Consider the following 20,475-nt stretch of genomic DNA (forward strand, 5'->3'; position numbering starts at 1 on the left):
CTGACCTCCTGCGCTTTTCCAGCAACACATTTTCACCTGCTACTGAAATTGACTGGATTTCCTGTGTCGTTGAACCTGGTACTGCCAAGGTCCATGTTGTTGTTGTGTTGCCATAGTCTTACCAGACCATAGGGGCTGCTCTCTCATTAGAGAGAGTAAGTGACTGGTGGTGATTTAACCTGAGGGCCACCAGACCTCAGGCGAGGGAAGAGGTTGAGAAGGAGAGTCCTTCATGGTAACCTCAAACCGGTGGTGGGTTTTGACCCACAAGGTTGGCACCACATTGCTCTGTAAACCAATGATCCAGCAGACACAAGAGACAAATTATGCAAGATACAGGATACAGGAAAATGAAGCCAGAGATTTGAATACTTGAAGTCCATTATAAAATTTAAGAACCAACAAGCCCTTTCCTTATCCCACTGGGTTTTAAAATCAATCCCCAACATATTGTTCGTACCTTCATTTGCAAATTCAGATGCATCTGTTCTCTCAGCAGGAAGATCTTCGTTGCCATTATAGTCTAAAGAGGATGAAGGTGACTTGCTGCCAACTCTGTTGTTATTTTCCCTTTCAGGTGTAGCAAGGGGTTGGCCATGTTCTTGTTTCTCAGCCCGGCCTTGTTCTCTGGGGGACTGAACATAGATTTAATGCTTTTTCAGCAGAAAACTCTCATTCCCCCTTCCCCCAATGAAATCTTGAATAATTGAATTTGACAACAAAGGCTTCATGCCCAATCTAAAGACTGGTAACATTTCCTGGCATCAACGGGGAGCCCAATTGGTGATGTCCCTGGAATTGACAAGAACAATTCTAGCAAATAAAATTTTCAAAACTGGGGTAAAGGTGTTTGAAACTAGAGGAGGACTCTCAAGGTGATTCATGGACTTTCTGTTGTGTAAAAGAAAGGAATGAAACGCTGCTGATGAAAGGATAGAAAATCAAAATGGCATCAGGCCATGGATGTAGCACAGTGGAGAGTATTTACAAAGAAATCTTGCTTCTTTCTGAAAAAAACTGAATATAAATGCAGGAGACACTTCCACTCAGGGGTGGGCTGGTCTTTTCTTTGTATGATTACATGCTTCTTATGGGCAAAATGGCAAATGTAATGAGCAGGTAGACAGTGGAAGATGTAGGTCATGGCTTCATGCGAAGGTTTTGCTGACACAATCTTTCGCTCACAGCAGGTAGCTGCACGTTGGGTAGACCCTCTCATGGTACACCACTCAATAGTGGGGAACACCTGCTCTCTTCTTTGGCTGCTGTTGGTTTGTCCGCACGTGGCGCGGGGTCGGGGGGCACTACTTACCCCTTCTCATCTTCCTTACCCTCAACAACAACAATAATAAACTGTTCGATTAAGTTACTCAAACGTCTGGCACGGAAGCACTCAGCTATGAAGAAATATCAGCAATAATGTGTGGGTTTTCCATTTGAGATCTTCTCATCATTAATAAGGGCCCAAAGGGAAGTGCAAGTTGCTCTTGTGTTGGGTAAAAGCTTTCCTTTTAGCCCCCTCTACATGAGAAAGTGCATCGTCCATGAGCAACGAGCTTTCCTCTTCCTCATCCTGCCAAGCTCTCTGTAGCCTTGTTCTGTACATTGCCACTTGCATGAAAAGCAATTTGAACTGATTCTTGGTGGAATTTATTGTATCCTATGGTACAGCTCTCCAATCTTGGAATCTACTGCCTGCATAAAGGTTTCACCCCCACGGCATTGCCTTTCAGATACACGGCCCTGTGAACATCCTACACCAGTGGAATTACACCAGCCCCCGTCTCCCCGATACCACACAGAGCTCTGCTGGGGAGCATTAGGTGCTGCTCTTCTCCTTAGAGTTAAATGAATAATGGTTCTTGGTTGGGGTTAATTCACTTTTATTCTGCAGTATGGGCTTCCCGTCAGTGACAAGCCCTGGATGGAGTGTTCATATTATTCTGTTTCAGTTTCCATTGCTACAGTTGGCAGTATTTGTGCTTGCACATGATCTTGCACAGCACATCTCAGTCCATTCCCATGTGGAATCTTCATCCTCTGGGAGGCCGTATTTGGCAAGCTGAGTTAGGAGAAAGATGGTTGTTATGAATTTTTCCCACTCGATTGCATCATCCTCTACATTAACTTTCCACATCAATTCCTCACCATCACTCTCAATGAGGTTCCTTCCTCTGGCAGCCCCTCTGCCATTCACTTCCACAAGATTGCTGGGCCTTTCACTATCTCCCTCAATGTTCCTCCTCTTCCCCCGAAAACAACTCCCAAACCGAAACGTCGATTCTCCTGCTCCTTGGATGCTGTCTGACCTCCTGCGCTTTTCCAGCAACACATTTTCACCTGCTACTGAAATTGACTAGATTTCCTGTGTCGTTGAACCTGGCACTGCCAAGGTCCATGTTGTTGTTGTGTTGCCATAGTCTTACCAGACCATAGGGGCTGCTCTCTCATTAGAGAGAGTAAGTGACTGGTGGTGATTTAACCTGAGGGCCACCAGACCTCAGGCGAGGGAAGAGGTTGAGAAGGAGAGTCCTTCATGGTAACCTCAAACCGGTGGTGGGTTTTGACCCACAAGGTTGGCACCACATTGCTCTGTAAACCAATGATCCAGCAGACACAAGAGACAAATTATGCAAGATACAGGATACAGGAAAATGAAGCCAGAGATTGGAATACTTGAAGTTCATTATAAAATTTAAGAACCAACAAGCCCTTTCCTTATCCCACTGGATTTTAAAATCAATCCCCAACATATTGTTCGTACCTTCATTTGCAAATTCAGATGCATCTGTTTTCTCAGCAGGAAGAGAAGCTTTACACCACTGTGATGATACTATAGCTTTAAGAGGCATATTTTGTCCTTTTTCATTAAAATGAAGAGTGTTATGGCATGGGGTAAACTCTCCTGCTAAATTCAAAACCAGCCATGCAGAAAAGATTTATCCCGTGTAGTATTCTGCAAAGATTTGATAGGCCAAGAGCTATTATAACTTCTTGTCCTTCTTTTTGAATAAACTTTACTCATGGAGACGAATTCTTTGTAGAGATCAGGTACTAACTCCATACCCAGCCCCAGCCCAGGCTGTACACTCTCCTGCAGTTCCTCAGCTCTTCTTGGGGTCTCCTTTATTATCTTCACTAATGCCATTGGCTTAGCTCCTTTTACCACATCATTTTGCCTTTCTTTAACGACCAGCTCTGTGACTGTACATGTCCCACCTTCTGTGAGTGAAAACACCTGCGGTCTTTCACCTCCTGTTCACTCTCTTGGGCTTCTTTAACCGATGATAAATTCTTACCAGTGCTCTCTACTCTTGGTTTTATAGTGTAGGATCTCCCCCAACTTCTAGCCCTCACAGAATGAAACTCTGGCCAGAGCTTGTCTTATGCACCAACATGTACTCATCTGCTAATTCTGCTGCCCTTCTCACTTCCTGAACTCTGTTCCACGATGTGAATTCTGAACATCTCTGGAAGTGAGTTTTTAAACTCCTCCAGCAGAATAATCTCTCTTAGAGCCTCAAAATTCTTATCTATTTTCAAATTACGTACTCATCAATCAAAATGACTATGTTTAATTCTTTCAAACTCAACATAAGTCTGACCTGGTTCCTTCCTTGTGTTCCTGAACCGCTGTCTATATGTTTCTGGTACCAATTCATAAGCATTTAAAATAGCTGGTTTAACCTCTTCATAATCTCTTGACACCTCATCTGACAGTGCGGCAAATACCTCACCAGCTCTGCCTACCAGTTTAGTCCGAACTAGTATTATCCATAAATCCTCAGACCACTCCATCTGCCTAGCCAATTTTTCAAATTAAATAAAGAAGGCTTCAACAGCTTTCTCATCAAAGCGTGGCAGAGCTTTGACAGATTTGTATATCACTACCTTCTCTTTTAATCTCCATCCTGTCAACTTGAGTATGCTGACTAAGTCACAACTTCTCAAGTTCAAATTCTCTCTTTGTGTCTCTCCCTTTCTTCTCCCTCTCTTTGCTCAGCTAAGAACCTTCTCCCTCTCTCTCTCTCTCTCTCTTTCTTCTCTCTCCCTTTATCTTCTAACTCAATTTTCCTCAACTGTAATTTTAGTTTTTCTACCTCTACTGCACTTGTCTGTTTCTCTGACACACCTAAATGTTTGAGTAATTCCCTTACAATTTCAGCTTTACTTTTGTCCTTGGTTAAACCCAAATCTAACTTATTTGCTAATTCTAAAATTATGGCCTTTTTCTTTCCTTCTAAACTTTCTTGGCAAATTTGAGAATTATCTTCAAATCCTGGAAACTCTTTAGCAATTGTAAGAGCCATTTCCTTCATTTTTAATTTAATCACCCACAAGTCATTGAAATTAAACAAATTGCCTCGCCTACTGTTTATTTAAGGATCGAGGACAGTAACCTGCAAGTGTTAAATCTGCTGGTATTTTTCTTGCCCCCAACCTATTCAAATCTGTCGAGACCAATCAGATCACGGACCCGAATCCCCAAACTATTAGGGCACGGGGTAAACTCTTCTGCTTAATTTAAAACCAGCCAACTTTATTTCTTAACAACTTTATTTGTTAAAGTATAACAGAGAATAATTAACTAACAACTAGTTACAATTCCTTCCTCTAACCTATCTGTTACCTTCCCTTCTCTAATACTAGTCCAATAAAATGCCCCGTTATGATTTACAAAACAAAACTTGTTAGCTCAAAACCAGGCAGCTTTCAGTTTCTCTGAATTCCAGTCTTTTTGCTTCTTCTTCTTAGGGATTTCTGCTTCACGGGTTACTGATCGATAAAGGTACTTTTAAGAGAGCTATTTTTCAAGCAGTCTGTTTACACACTGGTTCTGGATTAGTGGTGCTGGAAGAGCACAGCAGTTCAGGCAGCATCCAAGGAGCAGCGCTGGGCTTGGCAGTTCTCCTCTCAAGTATTCAATTTTCCCCCTTCTTATACCCCCAAAGCATCAGATTGTGTCATTGGCTTTTAAGATTGTCAATATACTAAATTCAAACTGGATTGGAGTTTGGTATTTTCTGGTGTATAATTTAAACTGATTGGCCTAATTCGAATCTGTTTGGTCATTTCTAGGCAACCAGCTAATCGAGTTGTTCAACCAAATGTTACATTATCTTTCTTTTCAGAAAATTTGGTTCTGTCAGGTTGTTCTGTTGCTTTTAACTCTCTTAAAAAGGTACAGTACACCCACATCTTCATAACAAGAGAGATTGAGACAGAGGTACTGAGCAGTCTATTCTAAACCAATAAAGTAAATAGCATGTGAGGCCTTGGGTTTTGTTTGAAACAGAACAATAGAAGCAGCATGAAAGGGTGGGGTCAAGCTGCCACAGAATCTGGATTTTAGCTTTCTGCAGTTGCTGGAGTCTTGGAGATTGATGTGGAAGCTCTTATTCCTCTCGCTGTTACAGCTAAAAGCTGGGGTTCACTTCCTGCTGCTAAAATTGCATTTGAGACAATCTATTTTACTGAATTGGCCTTTGCCAAGGGTGTGTTTATGGGATGTTATTTTATTGGAACAGTTGCTGTCTAGTCATTAAATAATCTATTATTCTGTTAAGTTATTCCAATTCTTTTTTTGTTTGTGTTTTCGCTATAAGTGTAAGAATAAAGTGAGTTTTACTTTATTCTGGTAGTTTGACCAATCAAATTGCACCTGGAATGCAATGCCCAACACTTGTTATCGTCTTAACATATTTGGATAGGGTTTGATCTGGTCCATAACACTAGCCCTTATTCAATTCACCTACTCTTTCTTCCTTCTTAGCTCAACTAATTACCGCACTCTGTTCAACCCCTGAAATACTCACGTCCACCCTGCAGTCTACCCTTTCTCCCATATCTCTGTGCTGCCCTCCACCCACCCCTTTCCTAATTTCCTCCTTCCATTTCCCAGGGTCCTTGCAGTGCCCCTGAACACACAACCTGCATGTTCCATTCCCTACTCCTTTTTCTATCTGATCCAGTTGTAATCACACCCTTTTGGAGCAGAGCCCCAACTCCCCACCCTGGCCTGGTTTGCTGTCATCAGCCAGTACAGCTACCTCACTCAGGGAGGCTTGTTCGTCTCCTTGCACTGGAGGCTATGGTGCTGAAACATCTTGGTCATGAAGAAGTTGTTAAAAATAAACTTACTGAGGAAAGTTTGTACTTACTAGAACCTGGAGAAAGAAGTCTGCTCTGGCAGGCACATGCCTCTATACTGAGATATTTTCTTTCTGAATCAATCAATCTGCTCTGAGATATTACAACATTCTTCTGGAGCAGGTGGGATATGGACTGAGGCCTACTGCCCCAGCCTTAGGGACAATACCACTGGCCCTCAAAAGACCTCCGACTGCACCTGGAATTCCTGGGTAGTCTTCCAACCAATTACTTTTGAGGGTGTGGCGCTGGAAAAGCACAGCAGGTCAGGCAGCAGCCGAGGAGCAAGAAAATCGACGTTTCGGGCAGGAGCCCTTCATCAGGAAATTGGGCTTTTGTCCAAAATATCTATTTTCCAGCACCACACTCTCAACTCTGACCTCCGGCATCTGCAGTCCTCACTTTCTCCCAACCAATTACTAACCAGACCCATGTCTGGCTTTGGAGATCAGACGAGATTGGGTGTGATCTGGAGCGTGACACACATTTCCTGTTCTTGCCAAACAGGGATGTGCCCATCAGAGCTCCCAGTGTAATGGGATTCCACTCCAAATGGCAATCCATTTCTAGCCTAAGCAACTAGCAACTGATACAACAGAAGCACAAGAAAAACTCTGGACCTCCTAATGCTGACAGTGATTGATAATCCATCTCCAGCCAAGCCCCCAGTACCTGCACAAGAAATGAATTTCTTCAGGAAGAAGTTCAACTCATGGTGTCAATTTTGTGCTGAGAAGCAGATTGTGATTGCACACGTGTGGTGGGTGGGTGTATGTGTGGAGCAGAGTCAAAAAGTGTGGTGCTGGAAAAGCACAGCCATTCAGGCAGCATCCAAGGAGCAGGAGAATTAACGTTTCGAGAATAAGCCATTCCTGATGAAGGGCTTATCCTCGAAATGTCGACTCTCCTGCTCCTCAGATGCTGCTTGACCAGCTGCGCTTTTCCAGCGCCAGACGTTTTGACTCTGATCTCCCGCACCTGCAGTCCTCTCTTTCTCCCCCATGTGTGGAGCAAGAAAAGGGCAGAGGGAGAATTGGGGTGGGGTGGGGTGGGATAAGAAAACCTGGGTCACCTCAATGAGCAAATCCTGGATGATTCTGCATTCAAAAAAAAAAATGGTACAGAAATGTTGAGCTTCTATCGTTCAAGTCCTGGCTATTTGTCACAAATCTTAAGCAGCCCCACAATCAGTCCTGGAAAACAAACAGCCACAAAATAATTGTGCAAAGGTTATGTTTGTGAGGAACCAGGAAGAACAGAAGGGTTCCTTCTGTTTCAACACAGCTACGACATATCACTGCTGGTCCGTTTTCACTCCCCCCAGTGAACTGTGGGCCATTCAGACAGGGGGCTGCCAAATCTACCACGTAGCAATCACTTCCACTGACTCTCAGCCTGTTTTGGTACAAGCCAAACATTTCCAGATGGAATAATGGCAACAGCAACTTCCAGAATCATAATGTAAACCTATCACTTCAAAATCCCACATCATTTTACATAAAGCAAAAAAAAAACACCAAGGGGTTATTAAGGCAAATGACACTTGGTCAAAGGGATAGGTTTTAATGAGCATCTTACAATCATAGAACCGCTACAGTGTGGAAAGAGGCCATTCGGTCCATCGAGTTTGCACCAACTTTCTGACAAATATCCTGCCCAAACTCAGACCCCTACCCTACCCCCATAGTCTTGCATTTCTCACGGCTAACCCACATAACCTGCACATCCCTAGATACAACAGACAACTTAGCATAGCCAATCCACCTAACCTCCAAAGGCTTAGAAAAGGAGAGAAGGGTAGGGAGATGGAGAGGTGTGGAGAATGAATTCTAAAGCTGAGGGCTGTGGCAGTTGATGGCATGGTTGAAATTGATGGAGCGATTAAACCTGGCATTCTCTAGAAGCCAATCGTTGAGGACCATGCCTCAGCAGTTTGTAGGACTGGAGGAGATGGCAGAGATAGCCAAAACCAAGGTCACGGAGGGAGCTTGAAAACAATTGTGAATATTTTAATAATCAAGCCCTTGTATAAACAATGTAGGTCAGTATGCTCAAGGGCATTGGATGGACAGCGTTTAATACAGGTAGAATTTCAAAGGATACAATGTCAGAGACTAACCATTTAGAACAGTTAAGTCTCGAGACAAAGCCATAGATGAGGATTTCAGCAGCAGAGCAGATTCAAGCATACTACAAAATGGTAGAGGTCGGTGACATTAGTGACTGTACAAACATGTAGCAGATGGAGGTTAAACAACGGAATGATGAAAAAATTTACTCCTTACAGCAAATTTGTAAGCAAAGTTAGAAGCTTTGGAATAAAATGGACAGTACAAAAGGATTAAGTGGGTGATAGAAAACAGAATGGTGGCGAATGGATGTTTCTTGGGCTGGAGCAAATTGGAATTCTCTGGGGAGGTGTGTGCTGGGATTCCTGTTGTTCCTGACATATATTATGTTGTGGCTGTACAGGACATTGCTGAGGCCACTTTTGGAATAATGTATTCAATTCTGGTCTCCCTGCTACAGGAAAGATGTTGATAAACTTGACAGGGTTGAAAAAAAGATTTACAAGGATGTTGCCAGGGTTGGAGGGTTGGAGTTAAAGGGAGAGGCTAAATAGACTGGGGCCATTTTCCTGGGGCGTCGGAGGCTGAGGGGTGACCTTAGAGAGGTTTATGAAATCAAGAGGGACATGGGCAGGGTGAATAGACAAGGTCTTTTTCCCAGGGTAGGAGAGTCCAGAACTAGAGGGCATAGGTTTATGGTGAGAGGGGAAAGAATTAAAAGGGACCTAAGGGGCAACGATTTCAAACAGAGGGTGGTGTGTTTATGGAATGAGCTGCCATAACAAGCGGGGGAGGCTGGTATGATTACAATATTTAAAAGGCATTTGGATGGGTATATGAATAGGAAGGGTTTGGAGGGATATGGGCTGGGTGCTGACAGGTGGGACTAGATTGTTGGGATATCTGGTCGGCATGGACGGGTTGGACCAAAGGGTCTGTTTCCGTGCTGTCCATCTCTATGACTATGACTCTAACCGGGTCTAGATCATTTAGGATATCCAGTCGGCATGGACAAGTTGGTCTGAAGGGTCTGTTTCGGTGTTGTACAACTGTGACTGTATTAGTGACCTACAGCCTGGTGTAGGGGACACATTTTCAAAATCTGCACAGCATATAAAACTTGCAAGTATTGTGAATTGAAGTAGGTGCTATAGAAATTTTTTAAAAATTAGAAATATTGCTGGAATGCACAGATGAAATTTAATGCATAAAAGTATGAAGTGAGTCAAGTGACTGGAAAGAACCTAGTTGATCAATATTACACAAAGGATACAGGAGCAGATGGATATGTAAGTACGTCCACATTGAAGACAGCAAGACAGGTCAACAGCATGATTAAATCATAGAGCATCCTAAACTATCTTTTTTTTTTAAAAAAAGGGAGTGTCCAAAAGTAAGTTGTGTTAAGACCTTATATAGAACACCTGATTCAGCCTGATCTAGAACTTTCCATCCAGGTCTGTGCACCACAATTTAGGAAAAATGTTAAGATATTGGGGAGAGTGTAGGAAAGACTCTTATGAATGTTTACAAGAATGAGGAACTTCAGTTGGTTGGACGTATTGGAAAAGTTGGAACTGGTTTTTTTGAAAGCAGGAAATTTGTTGAGAGGTATTCAAAATCATGCATTTGTGAGACAGGGGTTGGTACATATGGAGGCATTTCTGGGCAGTATATTCGGGGGAAAAGATGTTCTTACTGCTGAAAGGATCAAGAATCACAGAGCACAGATTTCAGGTTACTGGAAAAGGTAACATGAGCAAACTAATTTCTCATAGTGGTTAGTATCTGAATTATTCTGGTGGTGGACGCAGGTTCAGTTGAGGCATTCAACAGGCAGTTGTATTAATATTTGAAAAAGCAAGAATCAATGAGGTCACAATGAGGTCACAAGGGAGTTAGCATGAGGTGGACGGATCCTTCAGAGACCTAACATAGACATGACAAAGAAAATAGCTTTCTGTAATCTCAAACAGTTTTTTATGATCTTTCTCAAACATTTTTTTATGATCTCAACTGATTAGGCATTTGGAAGGACCATTGAATAAAGCCAATAACAATTTGCTACTCAATAAACCTGCCTCTGTATGCAGTGGGGTAGAGTCCTTGTGTATACTTAAGGCTGGAATAGATTCTTGATCAGTCAGGGAATCAAATGTTTTTGGGAAAATGCAAGTGGGTGTGAGGAATGTCAGATCAGCCATGAGGAGAAAGTAAGAATGCAGATGCTGGAGATCAGAGCTGAAAATGTGTTGCTGGAAAAGCGCAGCAGGTCAGGCAGCATCCAAGGAACAGGAGAATCAACGTTTCGGGCATAAGCCCTTCTTTAGTCCAATGATGTGCAGGTTAGGTGGATTGGCTGTGCGAAATACAGGGTTACAGGGATAGGGAAGGGGATGGATCTGGGCGGGATGTTCTTTGGAGGGTCGGTGTGGACTCAATGGGCCGAATGGCCTGCTACCACACTGTAGTGATTCTACAATTAATGAATAGCAGAACAAGCTAGAAGGGTCAAATGGTCTATTCCTGCTCCTATTTTCAATGTTTTTGTTACTTGCTCAGCACCTACCCATGAGGAACAATTTAAAAGTAGCCAGAAGAGTTATCACTGGGTGAAATCAAATGAACGCTAGTGACTTGGGGTGGAGAACTGATGGGAAGAAGACTTAATAAAATGTAACCAACATTATCAGTTGAAGATTGCAGGCACTCAGCATCTGCCTTACACATCACTAGACACAGAACATAACCAATGAAAGAAGAAATGGGAAAAATGGAAAAAAAGGCTTCACAATCTGTACTTTTGCCTTCGCTGTTGAGTTTGTCAGTGGTCAAAGCTTTTCAACCTCCCTGACCTGGGCTTAAAGTGGGCAGCAGACCACAAGTTTTAGACTGAGTTACTAGTGATAAAGAAATAAAGCCCAAGAACATTCATCAAATCCTCAACTGGGACAGAGGAGTAGGCCTTTCATAGAATCCCTACAGTGCGGAAACAGGTCATTTGGTCCAACACGTCCACACCAACCCTCCGAAGAGTATCCTACCCAGACCTATTCCCCAATCCTCTTACTCTACATTTACCCTTGACTAATGCACCCAACCTACACATCGCTGAATACTCTGGACGATTTCCCATGGCCAATTCACTTGACCTGCACATCTTTGGACTGTGGGAGGAAACCACAGCACCTGGAGGAAACCCACACAGACATGGGGAGAATGTGCAAACTCCACGCATTTAGTTGCCAGAGGCTAGAATTGAACCCGGGTCCCTGGTGCTGTGAGGCAGCAGTGCTAACCACTGAGCCACCGTGCCACCCGAGTTTGTTCAAAATACCATTCAAATGAGATCTGTGGCCTAATTTTCTATACCTGCCTTTGACCCAGATTCTTTTAATACATTTGGTGAACAAAAAAATCTCAGAATTAAAATCAATGACTCATCTAGCATTGCAAGTAGATCCAACGGAAAAGATGCTCAATGACCTGGTGAGTCCCTGGTGACTTTTTAATCCTATATTCTACGATGTCAATCTGGATTCTTTTAATTGCACAGGTTGTTTCAACATTATATAGTTAATATATGAAGATGGATTAGGAGGGCTGAACTGATTTCGCTCTCATCCCTCTCCTCCCTGACTGTATATAGTTCAGTGTGAGAACCAAGTCAGCCAGGTTCCTTTCCTCACAATAAAACCCAATAGTTTAACGCAAACAAAAATTTACTCAAGCAAAGATACACAATCTTTATTGTGCAAGTCCATGATATATGTATATGTCTAGTCAATATTCGAAATGAATATTTCGGATAATTCATCTTCATTGCAATAGGCAGATGTAAGCATTTTGAATGATTGTGTAAATTTTGCACAAGTTAGTAACTCCCAAATTAAATAAAATGCTAGAAGATCAAAAACTAGAGGACAACCGTACAGGAATGGAAAATAAATCCTACCATTGTTGATGCATTGTCTTGGATAACAACTGAAGGATTTACAACTGTAGTGTCTCCAAAAGGAACTGTATTTAAATCCTGAGCACGTGGATCAGTACAAATGGTTTTGGATACAATTGGTTGGTCTCCTTTATTGTTATATTCATTGTATGTGTTGTTCCCCACAATTCTAGACAGAAGAACATTAAAGTCATGCATTAGAAAGGTCTACTTAGCCCTTTCAAGTTAAATTTTACAACACTAACTTTGTTACCTTAGCATTTAACAGGTATTTTGAATTATGCCATTTTCCTCTCAACTACAGTGTGCTTGAGTTAATTACGGTAATTCCCTTGCTTAACATTGAGGTCACATCTTGAAAAGTACAACTTTAAAGTGAAGCATTTAAGCAAATTCAATTGTCCCATTACACCAGTGTAAAAACCCGCAGTTAGCTTACATTGAAACTTCCCCAAAACTAAATATTATACCTTGTCATCTGAAATAACTGTTCATTTCTAAAGAGTGAAATTACTTAAGACAAATAAATTTAAAATATAAATCCTAACTATTTCTACTTCTCTCCCAAAGGGAGGAGCTGGGTGTGGCATTAGAGGAATATGATGAGCAGAAGGGGCCATTCCAAAATGGTGGAAATTTCAACACATGCAAAGGGGCACACTTAACTAAACTATCTGCAGTACGTAAATGTTAAAAAAAAAGAAGAGTGCTTATGTCTGTAACGCATCTAGAAAAGATCTGGTTAAATCAGTTATCATGCAGCCATTTCCTTACCCTGCAAAGTGGCTTTCATCATTAGCTAAGTGCAGATTCTCCATTTCATTCTTCCTTAAATGCAGATCTCTGCCATAATTTTGCTGGACCATTCCAATGAGCTCAGTTTCATTTATATGCTAAAAACATAAAAGAAAAACCTGAAACAAAAACAAAATGAAAATTCTACAGAGTCCTCAAACCAGGAAGCATGCTCCAAACCAGAGAGGAATAAAGCTGAATATTGAACTGCTCTGAAGAAATCATGCAGTTGGTGGCATCCTTTTAGGCATCAGGACTTTAGGGCAATAAGTAACTTAGCCACGTGGCTATGCTTTGATCTACGGACAGCCTGAGTCCACCAGGGGCTACAGTGCGCACCAAAACATAAAGCCTCAACGATGCTTCGGAAGGTGGTCATCCGAGGGATGCTTCCTGTCCCAAGCATAAAGATACGACAGTATTCTCCAGATCTTCGGAGCCTTAAACTTGCACCGTATGAGGAGAAAGTGAGGACTGCAGAGTTAGAAAGTGTGATGCTGGAAAAGCACAGCAGGTCAGGCAGCATCCGAGAAGCAAGAGAGTCAACATTTCCAGCATAAACCTTTCATCTGGAATGGGGCGGGAGGTTCAAGAGAGCTGAGAGATAAATGAGAGGGGGAGGGTAGCTGGGAATACAATAGGTAGATGAAGGTGGGGGATGATGGTGATAGGTCAGAGAGGAGGGTGGAGCGGATCAGTGGGAAGGAAGATGGACAGGTAGGACAGTTCAAGAGAGCGATGCCAAGTTGGAAGACTGGATCTGGGATAAGGTAGGAGGTGGGGTGGCAAAATGAGGAATCTGATGAAGTCAACATTGATACCGCTTGCACCCCCCACCTTCATCTACCTATTGCTTTCCCAGCTACCTTCCCCCTTCTCCCATTTAGTTCTGTCCCCTTGGACCCCCCACATTCCTGATGAAGAGCTTATGCTCGAAACGTTGACCCTCCTGCTCCTCGGATGCTGTCTGACCAGCTGTGCTTTTCCAGCACCACACTCTTTGACATGTACCATCTGAGACAGGATGGAGCGTGGGCAAGGAGCGGGTGGAGCAAGTGAAAGGCACCCAGGTCAGAACAAATCCTTATCACCTGGGAACCAATGCAGAAATTCATTTTTAAAAATGTATTTTTTCTTGTAATGTGGGTGTCACTAGCTAAGTCAACGTTTATTACTCATCCTCAGTTACCCTTGAAGGTGGTAGTGAGTCACCTTTCTGAAACACTGGGGTACATTCAACAGTACTGTTAGGAGAGGATTCTGACTCAGTGAGAGTGAAGAACCATTTATATAGCTTTCCTCAAACAGCACCTTCCAAACCCACAACCTCTACTATCTAGAAGGAACAGGGAGGCAGCTACATGGGAACACCATGAATTTCAAATTCCCCTCCAAGCCACTCAATGTCCTCACTTAGAAGCATACTGTCACAAAAGCTGGAAAGATATCAGGACCACCTTATTGTGGGAGCCTTCAATTAGTCTTTAAAGATCAGATTTTCTACTGTATCACACAACTATCAAAAGGCTGTGCATTAACAAAAAAAGTAGGTAGTAGTGAGAGCAAAATCCTGTATTTTACACAAGATGGCAAAAATGGACTGAGGGCACTGAAGTGGAAATGCAGAGAGGCTGGAAAAACTTTAAAAAAGGATACAGTAATCACTGTAACACAGTGCTCTCACTGGAAGAGGGGGAGCCAGGGGAACACAAACAGCAAGTTCTTCCAAAATTATACAATGTCAGCCCCACAAAAGGAGCAAAGGGCATTTTCAACAAAATTTCAGGAACCAAAAGAAAATCCTATTAAAGCAAGTAACTTTCAAAACATTGTGACAATGAAATGTTGTTCCTGGAATAAATTATGAGATCTAATGGAAATTATTGGAGTGCAGAAATTATGGTCAACAGAGAAAACACCAAGCTTCCAATGTGACACCAAAACAGGAATTTCATTTCTTCCAGGCAAAGACAGGGGCTAGAGAAAGATTTCTTCCAAGTCAGCCAATTATAACCCTCCATAGACCAGGAAGATTCAACTCAAAATCAAGGGACAGTTGACTGTTGCAGTTCAGAGCAGAAATCTTCAATGCAATCCAAAAGGAGTGTTCACTATTAAACTGAAAAGCTTACACAGATCTGCAACTCCTCTCTAGAATTGGAAAGCCAAGGCAAACGGAAAGAATGGAGAGCAGAATTTCCAAAAAATATTTTAAAAGGTCTTGGGAAGCTGAAAACTGCTCTTCATGACACAGTGATGCTAAACCAGTGTGGTTGTGCATCTAAAAGGAAAGTTCCACATCCACGTCTACAGAGGTGAAAGTGAGAAACTGGATCAATATTGCATCAGGGAAATCTCATGACTTGATGGGCTGAATGAACTATTTCTGCTCCTTTGTCTTATGGTAGAATCTCAACTGGAAATCAGTCAGCGTTTCAGCACGATTCCAGCATTGAAGTCAAACAGGTCCCTGTGAATCTGTGTTGACCTCTCATTATGAAATTACGGGACATTGAGCCAAAGGCACCCGTGGTTAGGAGTCCAGCAATGCTAGAAAAAAAGCACTTTTTAAAAATCTAAGGAGAAGGGAACGGTGACTTTTGGCAACTATCTTCAGACAAACAATCCAAACTACTGACAATACTCCTCACATCGTGCAGGAGATATTGCTTAATCAAATAAAATTTTGGTATTAATTACATCTGGAACTTTTCAAAAAGAATGAGGAGGAATATTTTATAATGGGTTATCTGACATAAGGATGGCATCTTAGTTCACAGTTCCACTGCAACAGAGCAGGATGGCAGAGTGAGGGCAGTGTTACAATGTTTGCAAAATACAGGACTAACACTCACAAACACAGAGGCAGTCTGTAACCATTAAATCTCTAGGCCACGTCATTCATGCATTAGACGGCAGGGTTGACCTTTTAAGAAAGCCCAATGCAATCAAAGATTATCACCCATCTTGAAGTGTCACAGAACTTCAACAATTTGTGAAGATGGTGAATTAAGTAGGAAAGTTCTAATCCAATTTAGCACACACAAAATTGGGCAGTGCAAATATTGCACAGACAAGACGAAGTGTTTGGAAAGAAAACAAAATTCTTTTAAGTGTAAATAAGATGCTCATTTCATCAGACACATTCTGTCATATTTATATAACCTCAAACCACCTACAATAATTAAAAGCAAGCTAAAGTCACCATAGTCTTATCTGACCATAAGACTCATTAGAGGGGGGCAATTAGAGATGCACCAAATAGACTAAATGCTCTACTGTTTCAGATTCAGAAAGATGGTAAATATAATTAAAAATCACACAACATCAGGTTATAGTCCAACAGGTTTATTTGAAAGCACTAGCTTTTGGAGCGCTAATCTGAAATGTGATTTTTAACTTTGTATAACCCAGTCCAACACCAACATCTCCAAACCATGGTATGCATAGATCAGTATTTTATGTATCCAGGTCTTTGACTGAAACAGAGCAATCAGATGCAGTAATTGAAAAAAAAAGCATCATTAGCAACCACATTAGAATGCTAAATTCTCACAAATATTGTCTTAAATCTGAAGTTCACTATTGAAACTGACTTCCATTGATTTCATTGCTAAATGCCAAAGAATTAACAAAAGATGTTACCAAGAGTGCAAAGTTTTTATTTGAGTTTTTATGAGCATTGATGCTACCACCATACCACTGAAAAGGAGTGGTGCAGTTCATGAATAGTTCCACCATTGTCCTTTTACACACAAAAATGGTTCGCCAATTAATGGCACTTAAATCCAGAGGACAAATTTAAAAGTGAGCTGATGTTTCTTGCCGTGTTCATTGTTTGCCCTGGCTGGAATGGTCACCAATATAGAGTGCCCTTTGGTATGAACAGAATACATATTTTTGGGCTACCTTTAAGCAATTCACATTTTCAAATCACAGAAGCATTTGCTAGAAACTGTACATAACCAGACGTGATTGTAATTTGCAGAAATAGAAAACAATGACATTTTTAAAAATGTCTCAACATGGATCCTGGTGGGGTTTGAAAAATTATATTGGAGTACTATTGAGTAATCAAATTTTATATAGCCTTAATATATGTACACACGAATAGCAAGTTTGGCTAGTTCTGGTTGAGCATTCGGCCTGAGCACTTCATATAGTAATTCAGCTATATTGCAGGTGATTACATTTTGTAGCGACCTTTAAGCTGGTTTGAGGGGAAAGCTAAAAAGGTAAAGTGTTCAGGCAATTACAGAGATCTGGCATGTGTTGTAAAACCATTCTGTATTGTTAATATGATGACTCAATCTTTAAATCAGGTTTCTGTGTTGCCATTTAAAATACAAGTGGCCTAGCAATTTTCTCCTTGCTGTTAATAACATGTTATAATTACCACAAGGTTTCACCACATAGAATTGAAAGCTACACTTTCCACAATTACAATTAAATTTGAAAAAGGACTAAGTTAGATTTAGTTAAGCTAAGTTCATAAATAGTCAACTAAGAAGCTAAAAGGAATTCAATCTTTTACCGCATAAATTAATCAGCTTGTGCAGCAATTTCCATCTACTGAAGATGGTAGATATTGAAGATCATATTGGCAACTTGAGAACTAGTTTAAACACTGACCAACAGCTTAATAATTTTAACAAATTCAAATGTGCCCTCAAATACAAGTAGTAATACAGTCAAGTGGAATGTAGGCTTGTAATTTTGTTAATATGAATTGTCAGCATTCCTTTACTTGTAATGAAAGAATGGCATTGGATAATTATTGCAAGGCCTGAAAATGATGACGCTGTTTAAAAAAGGTACAAGATTTATCTCCTCCAAAAATAATTTGAAAAACATGTATGCTGTTCAGTACCATTTTTGACATGGAAAAATAGTGTTTCTAAAACACAATCAAAAATACAGGACATTCACAATATATTGCAGTGGTTGAAATCCATCCTCTCCCATCATCTCACTATTTGAGAGAGTCTGGCCAGCTGGAGTATGCTCCTGCCAGCCCGCTCTGCAAAAGCGCCACACAAAAAAAAAAGTCAAAAAGTAGTAATATTAAAATTTCACAGAATTGTTCCAGCACAGAGGAGGCCATTTGTCCCATTGTGCCTGTACTGGTTTCCTTTCGTCCACACCTGCGCACATTATTTTTATTCAAATAATCACCAGTGCCTTTCAAATGCCTCAGTTGAACTTGCCTCTGCCACATTTCATACCCTAACTATTCATTGAATGGAGTGGTTTTCCCCACTTCGCCTTGATTCTAATGTGATCACTTTAAATCTATATCATCTTGTTCCTTTTTTGAGCAAGAACAGTTTTCCCCATCCTCTCAGTTTTGAAAACCTCTGCTAGATCTCCTTTCAGACTTTTTCTCTCCAAGAACAGTTTCAAGTGCTTCATTTTTGGATCGCATGAACCGTTTTCAATCTGCTTCTTGCACAACCTCATACGGAATATCAACATAATCTATATCAGCTGAATAACACCATTAATAAATCTTCTGTGTCACCAAGGCATTGGATAGCCAGCATTTGCTTGATTGCTTTGACAAGAAGTTTCATTCTTAAATCATTCTGGATCTCTACACACTGTTTACAAAGTGTACATGTGGTATCTTCAAACAAACAAACACAAACATAAGAATTGTTGTCCTGATTTCTATATTACTTAGCACATTCTTATGGTGCCAGCTGACAGCAATACTGGACAGGCCTTATTCCAGATGAAGCCTGGGGTGATAGATCAGTGGTTTAATTTTTGCAGTTAATTACCATGGTAGATGATCACCGAAACATTTTCATAAGTTATGTTCCAGGTGCCCTTTAAAGAACCGAGCACAAGTTTATTGTACAAAAGAACAAAGACTATATGTAATAGTTGGAAAAACTTTAAACACAAACATTGAACTTGTTTCAACTTGTTTCGGAACACTATCCGTTACAGATACTCAATCCCAGAGAAACAAACACCTATCTTCAGGTTTTAAATATCCTTACTTGATGCTTTATCAGTTCTTTTCCTTGAACCGTAGCCGCAATTCTACAATTCCTTTCCAAACACAATGAGCAAACTTTTCACAATTCCAAAGGCCTAAACTTTGAGTTTTAGCGATGTTACCAAGATAATCTTTGGTACGGAGGGATTGTACAGAGTAAAGCCTAAACAGGTTGGGTCTCTACTTATTGGAGTTCGGAAGAATGAGAGGTCAATGTGAGAGGATGCTCCCCCTTACAGGAGAGTCTAGGACCAGGAGGCATCGTCTTAGAACAAAGGGGCATCAACTTAAGACTGAGAAGAGGAAGAATTTCTTCTCTCAGAGGGTTAAGAGTCTTTGGAACTCCTTGCCACACAGCCCTGTAGGGAAGAATTCTTGTATATATTTAAGGCCGAGATAGATCCTTAAACAGTAGCGGAATCAAGGGTGTCAGGGAAAGGACAGGAAAACAAATGTGAGGAATATCAGATCAGCCAGTTCCTGCTGAGTTGTGGAGAAGGCCCGGCATTTTTCTGTTCCTATTCCATATTAAATGCGATTTGCGGCCAGTAAGCAGCCTTACAGGGAATGCAATCAATTCTGTTCGGAATTGACTATCCTCCTCTGGCAAAGGTTTGTGTTCTTCTCCAAGGCTCAGAAGAGGAACTTAGACCATTTCCTTTCCTGCAGACTTGAGAAGGTGGAAGAAGCTTCGAAACTCTCACAAGAAAGCAGGTAATCTACAGAACTGCTGCCTGCAACAGTATTGACCAATATATCCTTTAGCATTTCTTTCAAGATTGGCTTAGTTACAGTTCTCAACTGACACAATTCAATTGGGAATTGTAAAGCTTTAATCTACCAAAGGTTGCATTGAACACATGAACAGCAGGGTGTCATTCAAAACCATTTTCTACAGGGTATTTGTGAGGAAATTCATGTGAGTTGATTTATAGAGTCATAGAGATGTACAGCATGGAAACAGACCCTTCTGTCCAACCCGTCCATGCCGACCAGATATCCCAACCCAAACTAGTCCCACCTGCCAGCAGCCCGCCCTTATCCCTCCAAACCCTTCCTATTCATATACCCATCCAAATGCCTCTTAAATGTTGCAACTGTACCAGCCTCCAGCACATCCTCTGGCAGCTCCTTCCATACACGTACCACCCTCTGCGTGAAACAGTTGCCTCTTAGGTCTCTTTTATATCTTTCCCCTCTCACCCTAAACCTATGCCCTCTAGTCTGGACTACCCGACCCCAGGGAAAAGACTTTGTCTATTTATCCTACCCATGCTCCTCATAATTTTGTAAACCTCTATAAGGTCACCCCTCAGCCTCCGACGTTCCAGGGAAAACCGCCCCAGCCTGTTCAGCCTCTCCCTGTAGCTCAGATCCTCCAACCCTGGCAGCATCCTTGTAAATCTTTTCTGAACCCTTTCAAATTTCACAATATCTTTCCGATAGGAAGGAGACCAGAATTGCACGCAATATTCCAACAGTGGCCTAACCAATGTCCT

General features: G+C 41.5%; 1 protein-coding gene across 4 annotated transcripts in view; it reads right to left on the bottom strand.

The window, feature by feature from the left end:
- gramd1c (GRAM domain containing 1c) overlaps window positions 1-20,475 on the bottom strand; it is a 58,774-nt gene that overhangs the window by 36,770 nt on the left and 1,529 nt on the right. For 2 of the 4 annotated variants that reach the window (XM_043691252.1, XM_043691249.1), the window contains exons 2-4: window positions 12,949-13,067; window positions 12,175-12,343; window positions 461-635 (exon numbers count right to left, since the gene is read on the bottom strand). In XM_043691252.1, the coding sequence (XP_043547187.1) occupies window positions 461-635; window positions 12,175-12,343; window positions 12,949-13,040 (436 nt within the window). In that variant the 5' untranslated portion in view covers window positions 13,041-13,067. Of the gene's footprint in view, window positions 1-460; window positions 636-2,764; window positions 2,868-12,174; window positions 12,344-12,948; window positions 13,089-20,475 lie in introns of those variants that run through there. The other 2 variants (XM_043691251.1, XM_043691253.1) reach the window with 2 other exon arrangements.

Source organism: Chiloscyllium plagiosum, chromosome 6, assembly GCF_004010195.1.
Source record: "Chiloscyllium plagiosum isolate BGI_BamShark_2017 chromosome 6, ASM401019v2, whole genome shotgun sequence".
NCBI lineage: Eukaryota > Metazoa > Chordata > Chondrichthyes > Orectolobiformes > Hemiscylliidae > Chiloscyllium > Chiloscyllium plagiosum.